Genomic DNA, 19,117 nt, shown 5'->3' with positions numbered 1-19,117 from the left:
CTGGAGCGGACGAGCAGGACTCCTGTCCCTGAGCTCATCGCGCACTGGGGGTAGCTGGACATCGGCCGCGGGCGAGGGAGCCAAGGTCGCGGTGGCTCTGTTTGCGCGGTCTCGCTTGACGTGAGCCCGCAGGGCAGCGTCTTTTCAACTTGTTTACCAGCCTGCGTCACCCGGGAACCTTTCACCAACACCTAGGACAAAAGGTTCCTCTTTTGTAAGTCTCCTTTGGGCAGAAAGGGCATTCGCCAGAGCTAGGGACTCCAACTGGTGCAGGGCGCCACCCCGTGGTAGATTCGGACAGCGCGCACCCACCCATCTGCCCATTCCTCCTTTAGCCCTTCTGTACCCACCATGCATGCATCATCCATCCACTCCATGCTCCCATCCACCCACCCACCCTCCCATCTCATCTAATAATCATCCACCAACCCCATTCATCCACATCTCTACCCCTCCACCCAGCCACTGCATGTGGCTCCATCAATACACCACCCACCCATCCACCTACATTTGTATAACTCAGCCATACGTACACTCTCTCCACCCATCCACTCATTCGTCCCCCAGAATTTTCATCCTTTCATATAAATATTTATTTTTTCCATTCATATCCATCCACCATCCGCTATCCATTGACTCATTTGACAAAATATGGAACACCTTCTGTGTGCTAGGTACTGTGCAAAGCATTGGAATCAAGGGATCACAGGACACTCTTCTTGTCCTTATGGAACCTACAGGACACCAGAAGCAACACACAGAGGCCCTTGCTTTGAAGGGGGTGCAGGGCACTGTGAGGATGTATCAGCCCAGATATGGGGGCCAAGGATAGCTGGGCTGAACAAAGGACTTCTAGGCTGAGGTTTACAAAACAGTGGGAATGAGCCAGGCAAAGAGGACTAGGAGGCCAGAGGCTGGTGCCCTGGAAAAGGATGCCATGGAGACAAAGGCCTGGAAGCCAAGTGGGCTAGAGGGGTGGAAGCTATTTGGGCGTGTGTGTGCATCTGTGGAGATCTCCCTGTGCATCCAGGGGAAAGTCTGCACAGTGTTCTTTGGTGCTAGATGGTTGGGGTATCAACACATTGTCCATTCAGATCCCCCCATCTCCTTGCTGACACAACTCATGGGGTCCAGGCATGCCCCCTCTTCCCCAGGGCCATATGCCCCAGGGCTGGGATGTCCCACTGAGTTCCCATTTTCCATGCTATGACTGGTTTAGGCATGTGAAAAATCTCTCTGGCTAAGGAGATGTGACAAGTGTTCTGAGGGGCTTCTCATTGTGTGAGATGATATTGCCTTATTAAGTCATTTCTCATAGAGCTTTCTGTTTCTTGTAGCAAAATACAACCTAAATGCTATCAAGAACTATTACTGAGAACCTCTTGTGGGGCACAGTTCAGGAAGTGACACCTTGCTGCCTCAAATCTCCTGGTCACAGTAGAATGTCCTGCCCTCCCACCCCAGCCCCATATCTGGACTGCGTCTTCAGCGCCATGGTCCCTCTATCTTGTCCTCTTCCTCCTCTCCCTCCCTCTCTCTCTCTTTCTCTCTCTCTCTCTCTCTCTCAATCTTGCTTTCTCCATGCCCTCAAGCCTGGTCTAGTCTCAGCCCCTCTTCCTGGCTAACCACAATCCCCAAGACTGCCTGGGACCCCCACTCCAGCCACCCCAAGCCCGTGAAGGCCAAGCAGGGGAGCGCCATCTTTGATCTGGAACGACGTCATTGTATCTTTCCCAGCCAATTCACAGAGTCCCCCAAGACTTGGCCATCTGACTCCTGAGCCATGGCACTGAGTCGGCCTCTGATGACCTAGGCTCCAGCAGAGCTGCAGGGAAGAACTTGGTCAGGGCCCCCAGTCCCACAGTGGATTAGCACCGGCCCTGCCCTCAAGGGGGCAAGATAGGGCCCCAGCCAAGATCCTTGTGTCTTCTCACCCACCAGGTCACCCTCAGCATTTCCTGCAACTGTTACCCAGGCCCCTAACGGCTTTCTATTTGATGCTTTTCAGTCTCTTAACCACTTGAAATTTCTTCTCCTTTTTAATATATTTATTGATATATTCACACATCAAACAATTCATTCATTTAAAATGCATTTAGTCATGGGGCGCCTGGGTGGTTCAGTCGATTGGGCGTCCAACTACCGCTCAGGTTATGGTCTCACAGTCCATGAGATCGAGCCCCACATCAGGTTCTGTGCTGACAGACAAGTGCCTGGAGCTTGCTTCAGATTCCATGTCTGTCTCTCTCTCTCTCTCTCTGCCCCTCACCCACTCGTGCTCTGTATCTCAATCTCTTTCTCAAAAATAAATAAACATTAAAAAAATAATTAAAAAAATAAGATGCATTTAGTCAGGGTGCCTGGCTGGCTCAGTCAGTAGAGCATCTGCCTTTTTTTTTTTTTTTTTTTTTTTTTTGCATCAGACTCTTGATCTCAGCTTTTGGGTTCAAGCCCCACATTGGACGTGGAAGCTACTTAAAAATAAATAAATAAAGGGGCGCCTGGGTGGCTTAGTCGGTTAAGCGTCCAACTTTGGCTCAGGTCATGACCTCACAGTTTCCGAGTTCGAGCCCCACATCAGGCTCTGTGCTGACAGCTCGGAGCCTGGAGCCTGCTTCAGATTCTGTGTCTCCCTCTCTCTCTGCCCCTCCCCTGCTCATGCTCTGTCTCTGTCTCTGTCTCTCTCTCTCTCAAAAATAAATATTTTTTAAAAAAATTTTTAACAAATAAATAAATAAAATAAATTTTAAAAATATGTTTAGTATATTCACAGGGTTGTGCAACCACCACCATAATCTAATTTTAGACATTTTCTTCACCTACAAGAAAAAACCTACGTCTCCATTAGCTGTCACTGCCATTTTTCCCCTAACACCACCCCTCCCCCTGGTCGCCCCTGGCAACCACCAATGGACTTTCTGTCTCTATGGATTTGCCCGTTCCAGATATTGCAAATGGAATCAAACAACATGTGATCTTTTGGGACTGTCTCCTTGCACCTAGTGTAATATTTTCAAGGCTCATCCATGTTACACTATTTACCAGTACATTTCTTTGTATTGCCTAGTAATATTCCGTGTATGAGGGTAACATATTTTGTCGACCCAGTCATCAGTTGATGAAAATCCAGGTTGTTTCTCAGCCATTATGAAGAATGCTGCTAGGAATATTCATGTACGAGTTTTTACGTGGACACATTTGCGTTTTGCTTGGGTCTACACCTACGAGTGGAATGGCTGGGTCATAGGGTAACTCTAGTGTAACTCTTGAGGAGCTGCCAGACTGTTTTCCAAAGCAGCTGAACCATATTACATTCCCACCAGCCGTGTATGAAGGCTCCGATTTCTCTGCATCCTCATCAACGCTAGTTATCAGCTGTCTTTTTGATTAGGTCTATCCTAGTGGGTGTGATATATCTCGTCGTGGTTTTGATCTGCATTTCCCTGATGACGAGGTATGCTGAGCATCTTTTCATGTGTTTGTCCGCCATCGATATATCTTCTTTGGAGAACTGTCAATTGCGATCCTTTGCCTGTTTTTAAATTGGATTGTCTGCATTTTTATTAATGAGTCATAGGAGTTCATTATATACTCTAGATACAAGTCCTTTATCAGATGCATGCTTTGCAAATACTCTTTCCCCCTCTTTCCACTTTCTTGATGGTTATCGTTTACAGCACAAAGTTTATATTTCAGTGAAATCCAATCTGTCTTTTTTTTTTTTTTTTTTTTTTTTTGTCACTTGTGCTTTTGGTGTCAGAGCTAAGAAACAGCCACCTAACTCAAGGTCACAAAGATTCACTCCTGTGTTTTCCTCTAAGAGTTTTAGCTCTCACATTTAGGTCGATGGTTCCTTTTGACTTAATTTCAGTGTCTGGTATGAGCTGGAGTCCAACCTCCTTCTTTTGCATCTGGAAACCCAATTGTTCTAGCTGCACTTGTTGAAAGGCCGTTCTTTCCCCCATCGAATTGTCCTGGCACCCACTCTTTAAACTCTCTGTTCCTTTGGCTTTGTTTCTCTGTTCTAAGGAACACGCTTGCCTGGTTTTCTTCCTCCTTTTTGGCGCCTAGCTTCCCTTTTTGCTGCAGCGGGGGCCTCTTTCTTCCCCCTGGCGATGGTGTCTTCTCACTCCCAGAGAGCCCCTCTCCCTGACTTTTCACACCTGCTCCAAGGACATCCTGCAGGCCCCTCCCAGCCATCTACAATTCACCCTGTTCTCTCTCCCTCAGCACTCCCACTCTCCATGTCAGTGCAGATCCTCCAGGAAGCAAATGCTAAGACAGAAACAGATGTACAAGAGATCTGTTGGGAGTGACGCCCGTTTGGATAAAGGGCAGGAGGAGCCCCAGGCTGTGGCTCTGAAGAAGTCTTGTCCAGGCCACAGGAAGCAAAGCTCGCCCACGGGAGGAGTCCCTTGCAAGGCAGAAGTGGCCTCTGGTGCTCCCACGGTGCCTGGGCATTGGCTGGGGTGGCCTGGGGAAGGTATGGCTTCAGTATAAGTTGTGCTTCATCCCAGATGTGCAGTAGCTGGAGCCTGTCAGCCAGCTACACTCCTAGAAGCTTCTCTCCAGAAAGCAGACCTGAGCCCATGTTCTGCACCCCACCCCATTCTCATCTCAGCCAACACGCTTAGGCTGCCTGAGTCCACTTAGCTCTGTCTACTGCCACAGCCAGCCTCTGACCCTGTTTGGTTCAGCCTCCTGCCCTCCTAACTGCCTCCACCTTAAATCTAAGTCAACATTAGCTCTTGCTGGGAAATGGTTTCCTAGGACCTCTCCCCAGCCCATCATTTCCACGGAGCTAAAGGTTCAACTAAATAGCAAATCTGACAGTGGTTTTCTCTTCTTTGTGCTCCATGAGCAGTGATGGGACAAGATTCTAGCCTCTGTGACCTGGCAAGGACCTCCCTTCCTTTTCCTGGCACCCCTCCAAGCCCTCCCCCCCACCACCCCTGCCTCTGCCAACAACACCTGACACCCCCAACCTCACAAGATCACTCATGCTCCCTGAACTGGGGCTCAGTCTCCCCTGCTCCTCAAATCCTTTCACTCATGGCCCTATCTGCCTATTTACATCCTATGTAGCCTTTGTTTTTTATTAACATTTATTTATTGTTTGAGAGTCAGAGAGACAGAGCACAAGCAGGGGAGGTGCAGAGAGAAGGAGACACAGAATCGGAAGCAGGCTCCAGGCTCCGAGCTGTCAGCACAGAGCCCGATGCAGGGCTCGAACCCACAAACCGTGAGATCATGACCCGAGCCGAAGTCGGTCGCTTAACCGACAGAGCCATCCAGGCGCCCCTACAGCCTTTGTATTTTAAAGTTTATTTGTTTATTTTGAGAGAAAGAGAGAGTACAAGTGAGGGGGGCAGAGAGAGAGAGAGGGAGAGAGAAAATCACAAGCAGGCTCTGTGTTGTCAGCGCACAGCCCAACATGGTACTTGATTCCATGACCTTGGGATCACAGCCTGAGCTAAAATCAAGTGTCGAACACTTAAGGACTGAGCCACCCAGGTGCCCTAGACTCTATGCATCTTTTTCCAAAAGTGTATTTATTTTGAGACAGGCAGAGAGAGAATCCCAGCCTAGAGCCCAATGCTGGGCTCAATCTCACCAACCGAGACATCATGACCTGAGCCAAAATCAAGAGTTGGACGCTTAACCAACTAAGCCACCCAGGTGCCCCTTATGCATCCTTTAATCTGGTCCCAATGATGTCACCCCCGCATGATGCCTTCCATGATGATTCAAGCCAACAGAATCTTACCCTGGGCTTCAAGACCTTTCTTGTTATCCCCCTTAACACTGTAGTCAAATGTGGATGCCAAAAGTCACCCTGTTTTCTCCCCAGACACCAGTGAAATCATCTGTCCATCTGAGCTGGCAGGGAAGCAGTCTGATGAGCGGGACATAAAAACACACGGGGCCAGAGCACCACAAGGACCGGTGAGGGCAGAGGGGTAAGGAGGCGACCCCGCGTGGGAAATGGCGTGGTGCTTCAGACTCATTGTCAAGACGTGGCATCTTTCCCTGATACACAGCTCACGGAGGGACTGCAGACCACAGCTTGAACTGGGGCCACGGCCACGTGCAACAGGTAAACTGGAAACAGCACACATGGTCAGTAATGCCCGTGAAGAGCCGACACACCGTGAAGTAGAGTAGACGTGGTTTAGTCTCTTTCCATGTCCTGCAACCTCGGAGGCTGAAGGAAGGGGCAAAAGGAAATCCAGACGCAGGGCACACAGGCGAGTTGAAGCATCTGCCCGCTGGGGTGCCCTTCCAGTCCTGACGGGGAAGAGTCACCGAAATCCTCCTGCGTCTCCTCTTGCTGCAGGTTTGCTCCCTTCTGCTCCACAGGAAGCCTCCAGACATCCAAGAGCTATCAGCACGTGTGTTGCATATCGTCCAGACCCGTCTACTGCAGTGGGAGAGAGGTTCTAAGGTTGGCTTGCATTAGGGGCACACAGGGTCCAAGCAGCCCAGGCAGACAAGTGCAGGTGGGGCTGCAACGGGATGCTGCCTGGCTGACCAAGCAGGAGAGTCCATCTCCAGCCCCGGGCCCCACGCCTTGGCCCTCCCCAGCCAGCCGAGAGAGCACTGCATCTCCCAAGGCCAGTGGGAGGAGGCATGGGGTGGCCTTTGATAGCCTGGACTACAGAGCCAGGCTGCCTGGGTTTGAGTCCCACTTCCACCACCTACGGACAAATGCCTTCGTGTCTCCCACCCTCAGCTTCCTCGCAGAGATCACAGCACCCTAGTTGGGATGCCCCTTCTGCAGACAATAGCACATGGACCTTCTCAGTCAGCCACACCCCTCAGATCGTGCTATAATCCCGGCACACAAGCGTTATCTGAGGCCCCAGATGTTTATTATGAATTTTCGTAATGTAATTGTTCAAACTTCAACATTCAGAAATATTGCAAGAATTTTGTAATAAACACTCACATACCACCACCTGGATTCTACAATTAACACGAATCTCTCCGACTCTTCATCACCACGTATCCATCTATGTGTGTATCCAGCAACCCATCTCATATTTTAAATTAGCTTTTAATTGACAAATTGTGTTCATAGTTAGATCTTGTAGGCTCAAATTAAGAGTTTAAAAAGGCCACATTTTCTAAATAACCGACAGCCAAAGACAAGAACGTACACATTGACTAGAGAATGTGTCTTTATTATGAAGTATGCCCTTGGATTTCTTGGGCTTTTTCAAAGTGTATGCATCATTGCTTTGGATAATTGTATACAATTATAAAACAATTCCAGGTCAGAGTCCATACGTGTCTGATTAAGAGCAAAAATAAAACTCCACTGCCTGTAAATCCTGTCTTGGGCACACCCTGGCTTTGCTGGGCATGTTTCTTAATCTCACCGTGATTCAGTCTCCTCACTAACCCTGGAGGTACTAACAGGACTTACTTCACAGGCGGACTGTGCTAGATGGGCACAGAGAACAGCAGCAGGCACACAGAAGCATTCTGTAAAAGTGCACAGGTAATTCACAATAGTTCGTAAACTCACCTGTTAATAACAATGAATTGGTAGTATGCTCAGTAGCTTTTCCCTCTTCGGGTCAGTCATTTTCCAGATTCCTAAAAGTCTCAGACCAATAAGTGTCTGAGATAAACCATTTTGAAAGTGTTTGCTTTCCTGCTGATACCTGACTCCAGTGCACAGCTCTTTATTCTGCTGCTGCACAGACAGGCAGGGGCTAAACCATTTGGGGTTTTACCTGACAGTGTAAGGAGCCTCTATCCTGGGGGTAAACACCACTTGTCTATTCAAGGTATTGAATGCTAGCTGCTGTAATAAATACTCCCACACATATGTGAGCACACTCACACACACACGCACACAAATCACGTATATGGCTTAACATAATATTTCCTTTGTCCCTTGTACAAAGCCTATGGTAGATACTGCCAGTTGGGACACTGTCCTCCAGTGGGAATTGAGGGATCCCCGCTCCTTCCACCTCAGGGAGCCCCTCCATGTTCCTTGGAACTTGTCTCCCTACCCACTACACCTGCCTTGGGCAGAGCCAGGAGCTGCTGGGATTCTCCCTGGCATCTACTGGCTGGCAGTCTGCTCCAGAGCACAGAATACTGCTAGAAAGACAGTGAGCTAGAAAGACAGAGCCCTGACTGTGCTCCAGCTCCAAGCAGCCTTTGTCAATCTGCAAATTCCCTAGGTGCATGGGACTATGTGGTGAGGACTGGAGGGGTTCTCCTGTTTTGAAGGAACAAGGGATGTCAGCTGGGGAGGCAGAGGGCCCACCCTAGCCCACATCCGCTGGTGAATCTGGACTATCTGAACTGGATCCCTGCTCTTTAACATCTCATTTCTTCCCTGTCTTTTGATAGTCCTTGCTCGTCATTCTGTGTCTTTCGTACATGTCTCATTCGCCCTCTGGAGTAGGGATTCTCAAGCCTTAGCCAGCAATGTAACCAGCCTGTTACCGCCCTGGTTGCACGGCTCTGCCCCTAGACTTTCTGCTTGAGAAACAGGCAGAACATTGACTTCTCCAAAGAGTTCCCGGCATCTCTGATGCTGCTGGCCCCGGGGCCACACTTTGAGAACAGCCCCTCTAGAGAGTGAGGTCCACTCGACAGAAAGGACAGGTCTGTTTTTGCACCACAGGTATCCCGAGGTGCACACTGAAGAAATGAATCGGGGAACGACAGGAAAAGAGCAGGAGTGAGGAAGGAGGAATGACGGAGGGAGGAAACTCCTGTTCCCCAGGCCCCATCCCGGACACCGTTCGGGCGGCGACCCGACAGCTCGGACAGCAGGACTCCACGACTTTCTGCGCCGGGACCCTGCAGCCTGCAGGCCCCACCCCCACGCAGCCGGGGCGTCTAGGCTTTGTGACGTCACCGCCCTGGCCTGCAAGAAGAATGGTTGCCATGGCGACGTAAATAGAAGGCCCGGACGCCCGAGCCGTGAACTGCCGCGCGGAGGTTTCGGAGCTAGCCGCTGCGCACGGGGGCCGGTGGGTGCGCGCGGGGTCGCAAGGGGGGGTGCGCGGGGCCGGGGATGCGCGTGGGGCCCGGGGAGGGCTCCTCTGGCGCCCCTTGCAAGCCCCCTCTGCAAGGCTGCCCGTGTGTCCTTACTCGTTACTTTGCTTTATCATATACCTAGCTGTCTAGCCACCCCTGTGTCCTTCCATGCCTTGTGCACCCCCGCTGTATGGCCCACTGCTCATCCCAACTGAGTTGGGGTGTTGGGAGGCGGGGCGCTGCTAACTCGTCCCTCTCCAGGCCTGGGCAGTAGCAGAGTGTTGCTGGAATGGCTCGGACTTTGGAGTCCAGGAATCTTGAGCTGGAATCCCCGCTGTGGCCTTTCTTTGCTGTGTGACTTTGGACGCCTCGCTGAATCTCCACTTTGCTTCTTCCTTTGCAAAAGGAAAATTTCATTCAGCGAATCGTTAAGACGCTCCAAAGACGCCACGCTAGGCGCTTTGATGAGCACATTGGCTCCACGTGAGAAAAGACCCCTGTCCTCTTGGAGGTTGCTTTCAGGGGGGAAAAAGGCAATGCACGGATTTTTTTTAAGTGATAACTCAGACAGCGGTAACTGCAGCGAAGAAAGTAAGGTGAGGTCATATGGGGTTGGGGAGAAAGAAAGCATGTGGACGGTGTGGTGAAGGAAGACATCTCTGAAATGGTGCAGGGGGAGCACCCTCCCACCCACAGCTGGGTGTGGGTGAACGTTTTTTGGCCAAGGAAGTGGTACATGCAAAGACCCTGAGACAGAGCAAGGCTGTGCAGGAAGTCTGTGTCTTGTGTGGCGGTGCATGCTCTAGAAACAGAAAGATAAGGCAGGGCAACTGGAACCAAGTCAAGGAGGGGAGAGAGGATGAAGGAGGGGGGAGGCTGGGAGATATAGGTGTTGGCCACACTGTGAGCCCTCAGTAGATGCCAGCTGTTCCCAGCCACCCAGGGATACGGGGGTGAGGGCCTGGGGTCATCTGGCTCAAGCACTGTGTCACTCCTCAGGTTGGAATCGCCTTTAGCCAAGGCCAAGTTTTGCAACAAGCCTTTGTTCCTCTGCCCAGATGTCCAGGATAACATCCACTATGGTCTCCAAGGACATGATTTACAACAGTAAGTATGGGGCTGGCCTAGGCTCAGAATCAGTGACAGCCTAGGGAGCTTGGGATAGTGAGGTCCAGGGTCAGTTGAGGTGAAGGTGTTTCCAAATCAGGCCATGAGGCAGAAATCCCAGGTGTGCCAGGTTCCCTAGAAACTCCATGTTCCATTCCTAGGGCGCTGTAACAAAGTGCCACAACAGACTGGCGGCTTAAACCACAGACATTTATTGTCTCACGGCTCTGGGGAGCTGAAGTCCAAGACATAGGTGTCCCCGGCAGGATTGGTGCCTTCTGAGGGCCACGAGGAAGAGTCTGCTCCAGGCTGTCTCCTGGCTTCGTTGGCTGGCAATGTCTGGCGTTCCTCGGATTATGGATGCGTCATTCTGCCTTCATCGTCACATGGCATTCTGCCTGTGTGCGTGTCTGTTGCAAATTTCGCCTTTTGATTAAGGTCGGGAGTCATACAGGATAGATGCCCACACTACTACCCATGACCTCATCTACGTCTACAATGACCCTATTTCTTACCAGGGTCATGTCATGAGGTGCTGGAAGTTAGGATTTCAAGTACTCAGAAACATTAACTTGGAGGGGTGGGGGACACAATTCACCCCATAATAGATTTTGTAGAAGGTACCATAGTGAAGGTGGGGCTCTCTCAGCCTTTCTGCAGCTATGGTCACTGGGATGAGCCCAGAGGCTGGCCCCAGGCCCTTGTGGGAGGACATCCTGCCTCCTCTGAAGTCACACACCTGCTGCCAGGTGCCCCCCCTGGGTGGCCTGGAGGGAGGCCGCCAGGGCTGGGGGGGGGGGGCGGGTTGCAGAGTAGGAAATACTGTCATCTGTGTGCTCTTAAATGCCTTCAGCTTGTAATTTGTTTTTGAGTAGGTAAACTATTGCCATGGTTCAAAATTCCAAAGTGTTCAAAGCCCCCTCTTGTGAAAGGTCCCACCTGTCCCCAGATATGCAGTATCGCCGCCTCAGAGGTAGCCCTTGGCTCCAATCTCTCACCTCCTTCCACAGAGCTCCATTCATAAGCTCTGTGCACACTGGCATATAGATACAATTCATACAGTTTGTCCCTCTCTCACACAGATGGCCACACAAGACACAGGCTTCCTGCACCTTGGTTTTTTCCATTAACCCAGATACCGTGGAGACGCTTTCTTATCAATATATGAGTACCCTTAGACTTCTAGTGTTGTGAGCAGAACAGTAATCCCATAGTGTGGATGTACCATAGTTTATTTAATCAGTCCATGCTAATTGGCATTTAGTTTGTTTTAAAACATGTACAGCTATCAGGGCCCCCCAGGTGGCTCAGTCGGTTAAGTGTCCATCTTGGTTCAGGTCATGATGTCACGATCCATGAGTTCGAGCCCCATGTCAGGCTCTGTGCTGCCAGCTCAGAGCCTGGAGCCTGCTTCAGATTCTGTGTCTCCGTCTCTCTGCCCCTCCCCCACTCGTGCTCTATCTCTGTCTCTCAAAAATAAACAAACATTAAAAAAATATTAAAAAACATGTACAGCTATCAACATTTGCCCCCACTATTGCCATTCTGTGCTTACTCGCTCTGTTCCAGAGTGAATTAAAAAATGAAGAAAGGCTGACATGGGGTTACCAAAAAAAAAAAAAAAAAGATAGCTTTGAAATGTTTGCAGACAACAAATCGATTCTAAACGCACATACATACACACACACACACACCAATGCAGCAACATGACTGCACTAGCACAAGACCATTGAAGACTTTATAAACTATGTTGATTCATCCAGAAGAACCAGGAGGGTGGTTACATGGTGGGGGTGGGGGGTACCCTGTAACCCTCAACACTATGTATATCACTTCCCTTGCAGGTGACATGTAAACAGGAGGCTTCCCTGGTCTGGGTTGAGGGTCTGTGCCTTTGGGAGGAAACCAGGCCAAGCAGGTACCTCAAGTGTACAGACCCAGGGCATTACCAGGCCAGGCCAAGCAGGGGCACACAGGGGGGTACGTGAAATCGCTCCATGGGGGCGGATTGTTGAGCCTGACATCCTGGGTTCAGCTGCAGGAGCTGGGGACTAAGGTAAGGGCCAGAAAGACTGAGTTCCCTGGAGGGGGAGGGGAGCCTGGGCCAGGTACAAGTAGGCTGTCTGGACCCCAGCCCTACCCAGAGAGCCGAGGGCGGAGGCACTGGGGTCAGACACACCCGGTGGAGCACCGCACCTCTGCGAGCCTCAGCTACCGCATCTGTGGAATGGGAGCAATCCCCAGTCCCTAAGGCTATTGTGAGATGCAAATGGAAACACAGGTCAAGGGCTCAGCATGACGCCCTGTGCACCGTAAGTGCCCTATAAACAGTAGCCTCCTTGACATTGCTATTAGCCTCTCCACCGTCACCATTATTACAACCAGTACCCCACCTTCAGGGCCTCGGCTGGTCTCCCAGTGTGAAGCCTGAGTCTGAAGAAGATGCTCAGAGAATACAGGTGGAGCAGTGGTTAAGGGGTCTGGGCCAAGACGGCCAGAATTTGACATCAGAGAAGTGAGCTCTGGGTTTGCTCTTCATTCACAAACCTTTCTTAAGTGCCAGCTGGATGCAGGCATCTGTTCTAAGCACTAGGGATTCAGGAGTGAATAAAACCCTCCCCTTGGTGGGGACTCATATTGCGACAAGGGAGGCAAACATTGGAAAGCAAACAGTCTGTATTTACCAGCCAAGAAGCAGTAGAAGGGGGACCTACCAGAGGCTTTGGGCAGGGGCATAGGGCATAATTTAAATGGGAGCAGTAGTCCGGGAAGGCGTCTCAGAGGAGGTGACATTCGATACCTATCAGTAACGATCCTGAAGGATGAAATAAGAGAGGACATTCAAGGCAGTGGAGAAGGTCCAGCAAAGGTCCTGAGGCCAGTATGAGCTTGCAGTGTGAGAGGAAGAGACAGAAAGCCAGTCTGGCACAACTTGGGTAGGGCCTTGCAGGCTGGGGAGGATTATTCAGTTCTGTTGAGGTGCTAGGAGGGGTTTAAGCAGGGAGATTGCACCATTTCTGGGCCTTATGACTTCAATGAGTAGGGATGCCATTGTCTGTGACACAGGAAGAGGGGCTGGTTCACCCACAGCCTCCCTGGAGATCCTGGGCAAGGCGTCACCCCTGGTGCGGAGGTGGACACTTGACAGAGACCTTGTCCAGGCAGAGGAGCCAGGGAAAGCCCAGACTAGACCCAAGGCTTCCCAGTCAGGCTTGTGGGGAGGGGTCTGCAGGACCCCTGCAGAAAGTTGGAGAGAAAAGCAATAAACAGCTTCCCTCTCAGAGCTGCTCCATTCCTGCCACTCCGCTGCCTGTGTTCCTAGGCCAGAGCAGAATGCTCTTCCCCTAGATCTCCCTGTGGCTCCCTCCTCCGCCTCCTTTAGGAGTTCATTCAAATGTCACCTTCTGTTTTATTTTTCTTGGTGCCACTTTCCACCTGCCAACGTGCGTCAGCGTTCCCAACTTGTCTGTCTCTCCCCAGCACGTCGTAAGCTCCACCCAGGCAGGGGTGTTTGCCCGTCTTGCCTGCCGTATTTGCTTGGCAAGTAACAGGTCCTTGGTACAATCCTGTTGGCCTGAAAGCTTTCCCCTGAAGGTCAGAGTTCGGCAGGGATGTCTGCTAGCTATTCGACACTGTGCTAAAATCTCAAGCCAGAGCATTTATGTTTCTTTTCTGAAGATTTTGTTTTTTGGGGCATCTGGGTGGCTCAGTTGGTTAAGTGTCCAACTTCAGCTCAGGTCATGACCTCGGGGTTCGTGAGTTTGAGCCCCGCGTCGGGCTGTGTGCTGACAGCTCGGAGCCTGGAGCCTGCTTTGGATTCTGTGTCTTCCTCTTTGCCTCTCCCACTTGTGCTCTCTCTCTCTCTCAAAAATAAATAAGCATTAAAAAAAAGATTTTGTTTTTAAATAAACTCCCCACCCAGTGTGGGGCTCCAACTTACAACCCCCAGATCAAGAGTCACATGCTCCACTGCCCGAGCCAGCCAGGCACCCCCTCTGTAAAGGAAGACGGGAAACTACTCCTATATATAAAGATAATCCCAAGGAATACACCAGAAAGCTGCTTATGCAAGTAAATGAATTCAGCCAGGTTGCAGGGTACAAGATCAAAACACCAAAACTATTTGTGTTCCTACACGCCAGCACCAAGCCATCCAAAGTGGAAATTAAGAAAGCAACTCCATTCACAAGGGCATCTAAAAGAGTAAAATCTCTATGCTTGGGGTGACGTCATGGGAAATGTTAAGAGTAGGAAGATCCAGGAATCCGTCTCTCCACCAAAACAACTTCTGAGCTGGCAGGAGCTATCAGAATCCCAATTTGGAACTCTAGAGTCTAGATGGACACTTGCAGTTTCCAGGGCAGAACTGGATGAAGAGGCTGGGAGGGGAGTGGGGGATGGGTGAAATAGGTGATAGGGATTCTGGAGAGCACTTGTCATCATGAGCACAGGGTGATGTATAGAATTGTTGAATCACTGTATTGTACACCCGAAACTAATATAACACTGTATGCTAACTAAAAAGAAAAAAAAAGAGGGGCTCCTGGGTGGCTCAGTCAGTTAAGTGTCCAACTTGGGCTCTGGTCATGATCTCGAGGTTCGTGGGTTCGAGCCCCACATCAGCTCAGAGCCTGGAGCCTGCTTCGGATTCTGTGTCTCCCTCTCTCTCTCTGCCCCTCCTCTACTCACATTCTGTCTCACTCTCTCAAAAATAAACATTAAAAAAATTTTTTTAAAAAGAGAACAAAAGCAATCATAAATATGCCATGTAGATATATCAATGTAATGAAAAAGAACTATGAGAATGTAAATCCATATATAGATATTAAAATTGACACACAAATAAAAAAATTTAAAAAAATACAATGTAGGTTGCATTACTACTCAGGTCTGACGAGGCCAACAGATGAGGGGGTGGCTGCCATGGGAGAGGTAGTTTATTATCCTCACAGATCCCTAGAAACAGGAAGCAGGGCCACACAGGGAAGGACCAGGCTGGGTCAAAAGCAGAGGGAGCAGGGCAACTGTGGGCAGGAGCCTCTGTTGTGATTTCCATGGGAAGGAACGGGTGAGGCAGGGTATATGGGCTTAGGGTTGACTGGATTGAGTAATTTCTGGACTCGGGGCATAGTGCTGTCTTGAGATGTCTGGTACCTGGCCCTAGGTGATTGGAGCAGGGGCCAGTGGCCCTCGGTATGAGAACCTGATAGCAGAGGTGGGAGGTGGGTGTGTGAGCTCCGGATTAGTTAGTTTGTACTCTTGGACAACTCCTTAACTCTCTCTAGGGATTGGCCAACCCCAGGGTGGAGAGGCAGGGACAGTCCCTGCAGGGTCAGTAAGATCCAAATATTAGAGCGTCAGATATAGAAAGGACAAGCCACAGTTAATGCACCCGTCCTCAAGGAGTTCCCCATCTTATGAAGGAAGGTGACCCCTACAGAATGGCAGGAGTGGCACTTACCAGAGAGGTGAGGGCCATTAGACTCCTCGAGTGGCTGGAGCAAGATAAGAAGCCACAGAGATGCCTGGGTGACATGACACAGTGTCCCAGACTGTGTGGATACGGGTCCCAGTCCTATAAGCCACTGAAGAGTGTGCTGGTTCTCTACTGCTGTGTAACAAATTCCCCCCAAAACTTGGTGGCTTAAAACAATAGTAAGCATGCGTTAGCTCAGTTTCCGTGGGTCAGGAACTCACGAGGGGCTTGGCTTGGGGTTCTGGCTCAGGGCATCTCCTTTGCGGTCAGCTGAAGGCGAGGCTGGGGCCGCAGCATGGGCTCCCAGCAGGCTCAGTCACGTGGCCGTTGGCTGGGGCTGACACTTCCAGAGCAGATGATCCCAGAGAGAGCAAGGCAGGACCACAATGTCTTCTCTGACCTCGCTCCAAAAGTCACACACTGTCGCTTCCACGGCTGGAGGGGTCATGGCAGGGCGTGAGTGCCAGGAGCCCAGGGACGCTGGGGGCCATGGTAGGTGGTGGCCACCACAGAGGATACAAGCGCATGATCATTTTTGCAAATTGTGTCTTAAACGGTCTGCCAGGCTGCCAGGTATGGTCAAGACTCCATGCAGCCACCTCTTTGGGCTCTGGAATGTGTCTCTCCTTTGCCCTCTCACACCCAGGGGTGGGCAAGGCCCCTGCTGTTAAAAGCACCGAATTACTCCTCTCGGTTTTCCCTGCCTCTCAAATACCTCCCTTGAGTGGACCTTCTGTGTCCTGCGGGGAATCTGGTGGTGGTCCTTCCCCAGCTGTGTGGCCCCTTTCTGACTGTGCACCTCCCCCGCATTCACAGCCATCCCTTGAGCGCTGGCCAAACCTACCGTGTCTACTGGCGTCCCCTCCCTAACCCTGTGGGATCCTGGCTTCTGCCCCGTCACTCCACCCTGCCCATCTCGCTCTGGGGGCGTGGCTGAGGCCTCTCCAAGGGCACCTCCCCTCCACTCGCTCCTTCTCCGGCCCTCCTCCCTGGGCTCTGGTCCTCTCTGGCCTGTCTATCTGCTCCGTCGGCCTCCCTGCCAAGCTCCTCCACCATCAGGGTTCCTGGGGCTGTGTCCTGGGCCGTCCTCTCTCTCAGCCACGACCACAGCCTCAGTTTCCATCTGTTCACCAGGGACACCCACATTTCCGTCCTCTCTTCCCATAGTCCCCAGGCCTCCATCAACAGTGGCCTCTTCAGAGCCCCTGTTTGGCGGTTGCCACGGGGACCTGAACCCAGCACCCTGCCTGAGCTCCGGGCCTCCTAATCCCCACCCCTACCACCCCAGATCCCTCCTTCCCTCTCTGCCACCTCAGCAAACAGTGCTTGATGCAAGGGCGTTCTTGTCTAAGGGATGGAGTTATCCCCGGGGCTCCCTTCTCTCCCATGCCCACACCCAGTTAGGCACCAAGCACCCCCCCCCACACACCGGGCTCTTCTGGAAAGCACTGCATCCATGCCTACTCCCGCCCCGTCCTGCCACTGACTCCCACCCTCATCTAAGCCCCCAGCCGTCTTCTGTGGGGAGCAGAAGGTCCTGGTAGTGCGGAGGACAGGCTTGGCAGTGTGCAGGGGAGATACTAAGTCCCAGAGTGAAGGAGGGACGAGGCTGGGTCCCACAGTGCTGGCCCATCCCTCTTGTAGCCGGAGTGCAGAAAAGGCGTCTCAGGAGAGCAGAGGCAGAGAGACAGCTGGCTGCTGGAGAAGGAGCAGGTCAACAGGTGGCTTCCCCAGGGAGCCAGCATCTTCCCCCCCCCCCCCCCCCCCCCCGCCCACTGCACAGGTGCTACTGGAGGCAGGAGGCGCCCACACCCTGTCTCCCCCTGCTGGGGGCGGGGAGGGGGCATGTTATCACTTTTTATGAGGACATGTTGCAGCCAGCTCACCTCTCCCGGAGAATTTTTCTAAAAGTAGGCTTCTATTTTTAAAGCTTTTTAATTAAAAAAAAAAAAAAAGCATCCTGTTAAAGCACTAGAAGAAAACAGAGATTTTTTACATGTACTTAACCTTCAGATGCAGAGTGCCTCTCTAAGCAAGATACAGAATGCCAAAGCATTGCACTGAGTAAACATTAAAATGTCCTGTAAGGCAAATGCATGAGAGACAGTCCAAAGGTAAGAGTCATATCAGCGGGAGCAAACATACTGTCAGCAGCTCCGACGAACAAAGGAGCTAGTGTCCTCTAATAGGTAGAAGTGCTCAAGATCATTTAAAAACCACCACATCCCAATTTAGAAATGAGCAAAGGATACTAACAGAGAGAAGCCATGATAATCAGCATCTGAAAAGATACACGATCTTTTCTGAGATCAAGAAGTGCAAAGTGCACATTAAAATCGAGATGAGTTTATTGCCTCTCAGACTGACAAATTCCAGGTGTGTGGGAAACAGTCCAGCTCAAGCTGGTGATAGAGAGCAAGGATTGTGCAAGTTTGGAAATTGCATGAGATTAGAAATAGCCTCAGGGTCCTGACTAAGGGGCACCTGACTAAGGGGACCTGACTATGGAGCAAGGAGATTTGTGCATGAGCAGATATACTGTTTCTGAGAGAGAGAGAGAGAGAGAGAGAGAGAGAGAGAGAGAATGCAAGAAGGGAAGAAGGGCAGAGAGAGAGAGAGAGAGAGAGAGAGAGAGAGAATCCCAAGTAGGCTCTACACTCAGCACAGAGCCCGATGCAGGGCTCGATCTCATGACCCTGGGATCATGACCTGAGCCAAAATCAAGAGTCAGACACTCGACCGACTGAACCGTTCCTCTATTCTTTTTTTTCTAACATTTTAAAAATGATGGGAAATGATCCATAACAAAATTTACTCCTTTGAGCATTTTTAAGTATACAGACCAGTGGCATTGTAAGTACCTTAGCACTGGTGGGTAACCGTTACCACCATCCAAACCCAGAACTTTTTCATCTTGTAAAACTGAAATTCTGTCTCCATTGAACACTAACTCCCCATCCCACCCCCTCCCCCAGTGGCTGACAACCACCGTCCTGGTTTCTGTCCGTAGGAGTCTGACTGCTCTGGGGACCTCATGTAAGTTGGCTCATACAGTGTTTGTCCTTGTGTGACTGGCTTCTGTCACTCAGCACAGTGTCCTCAAGGTTCATCCATGGTGTAGCATGAAAGCAGACGATTTTGCAGTGAAAAAGTAAGGGGACATCTAAGCACGTGTATGCAAAAATACCTCTCGTTAGAGAAACAAAGATCCATTTGGTAGGGAGGGCTCCGGGTGAGGATTTTTCGTCGTATCAACATGTCATTTCAGTGGTCATCGTAACACAGCAAACCACATTGTTAACCCTTTTTGCCATGCCTGTGCATTGCTCTTTTAATTAAGACAAAAGTTGAATTTCATTAGAGTTTTGGTTTGTTTGGCCTGGGTTTTCATCTATTTAAATAATAGCAGTATCTGCTGACTTTTGTGATCTAGTTAATTAAATGTTGCTACCTGGCAATTGAACCATACAGTCAGCCAGATGGAGAATATGCACCCAGCAGTCTGTGCTCCTGAATTCTCCACAC

At 50.7% G+C, this 19,117-nt stretch overlaps 1 protein-coding gene across 4 annotated transcripts in view; it reads left to right on the top strand.

Annotated features, from left to right (window-relative positions):
* Window positions 1-8,902: 8,902 nt before the first annotated feature.
* CFAP100 (cilia and flagella associated protein 100) overlaps window positions 8,903-19,117 on the top strand; it is a 42,456-nt gene continuing 32,241 nt past the window's right edge. For 2 of the 4 annotated variants that reach the window (XM_078442672.2, XM_060631965.3), the window contains exons 1-2: window positions 8,903-9,002; window positions 10,009-10,116. In XM_078442672.2, coding sequence (XP_078298798.1) covers window positions 10,068-10,116 — 49 coding nt within the window. In that variant the 5' untranslated portion in view covers window positions 8,903-9,002; window positions 10,009-10,067. Of the gene's footprint in view, window positions 9,003-9,045; window positions 9,606-10,008; window positions 10,117-18,567; window positions 18,629-19,117 lie in introns of those variants that run through there. The other 2 variants (XM_060631963.3, XM_078442673.2) reach the window with 2 other exon arrangements.

This window comes from Panthera onca, chromosome A2 (assembly GCF_046562875.1).
Source record: "Panthera onca isolate mPanOnc1 chromosome A2, mPanOnc1 haplotype 2, whole genome shotgun sequence".
Taxonomy (NCBI): Eukaryota; Metazoa; Chordata; class Mammalia; order Carnivora; family Felidae; genus Panthera; species Panthera onca.
This window is presented reverse-complemented; position numbering and strand designations above follow the sequence as displayed.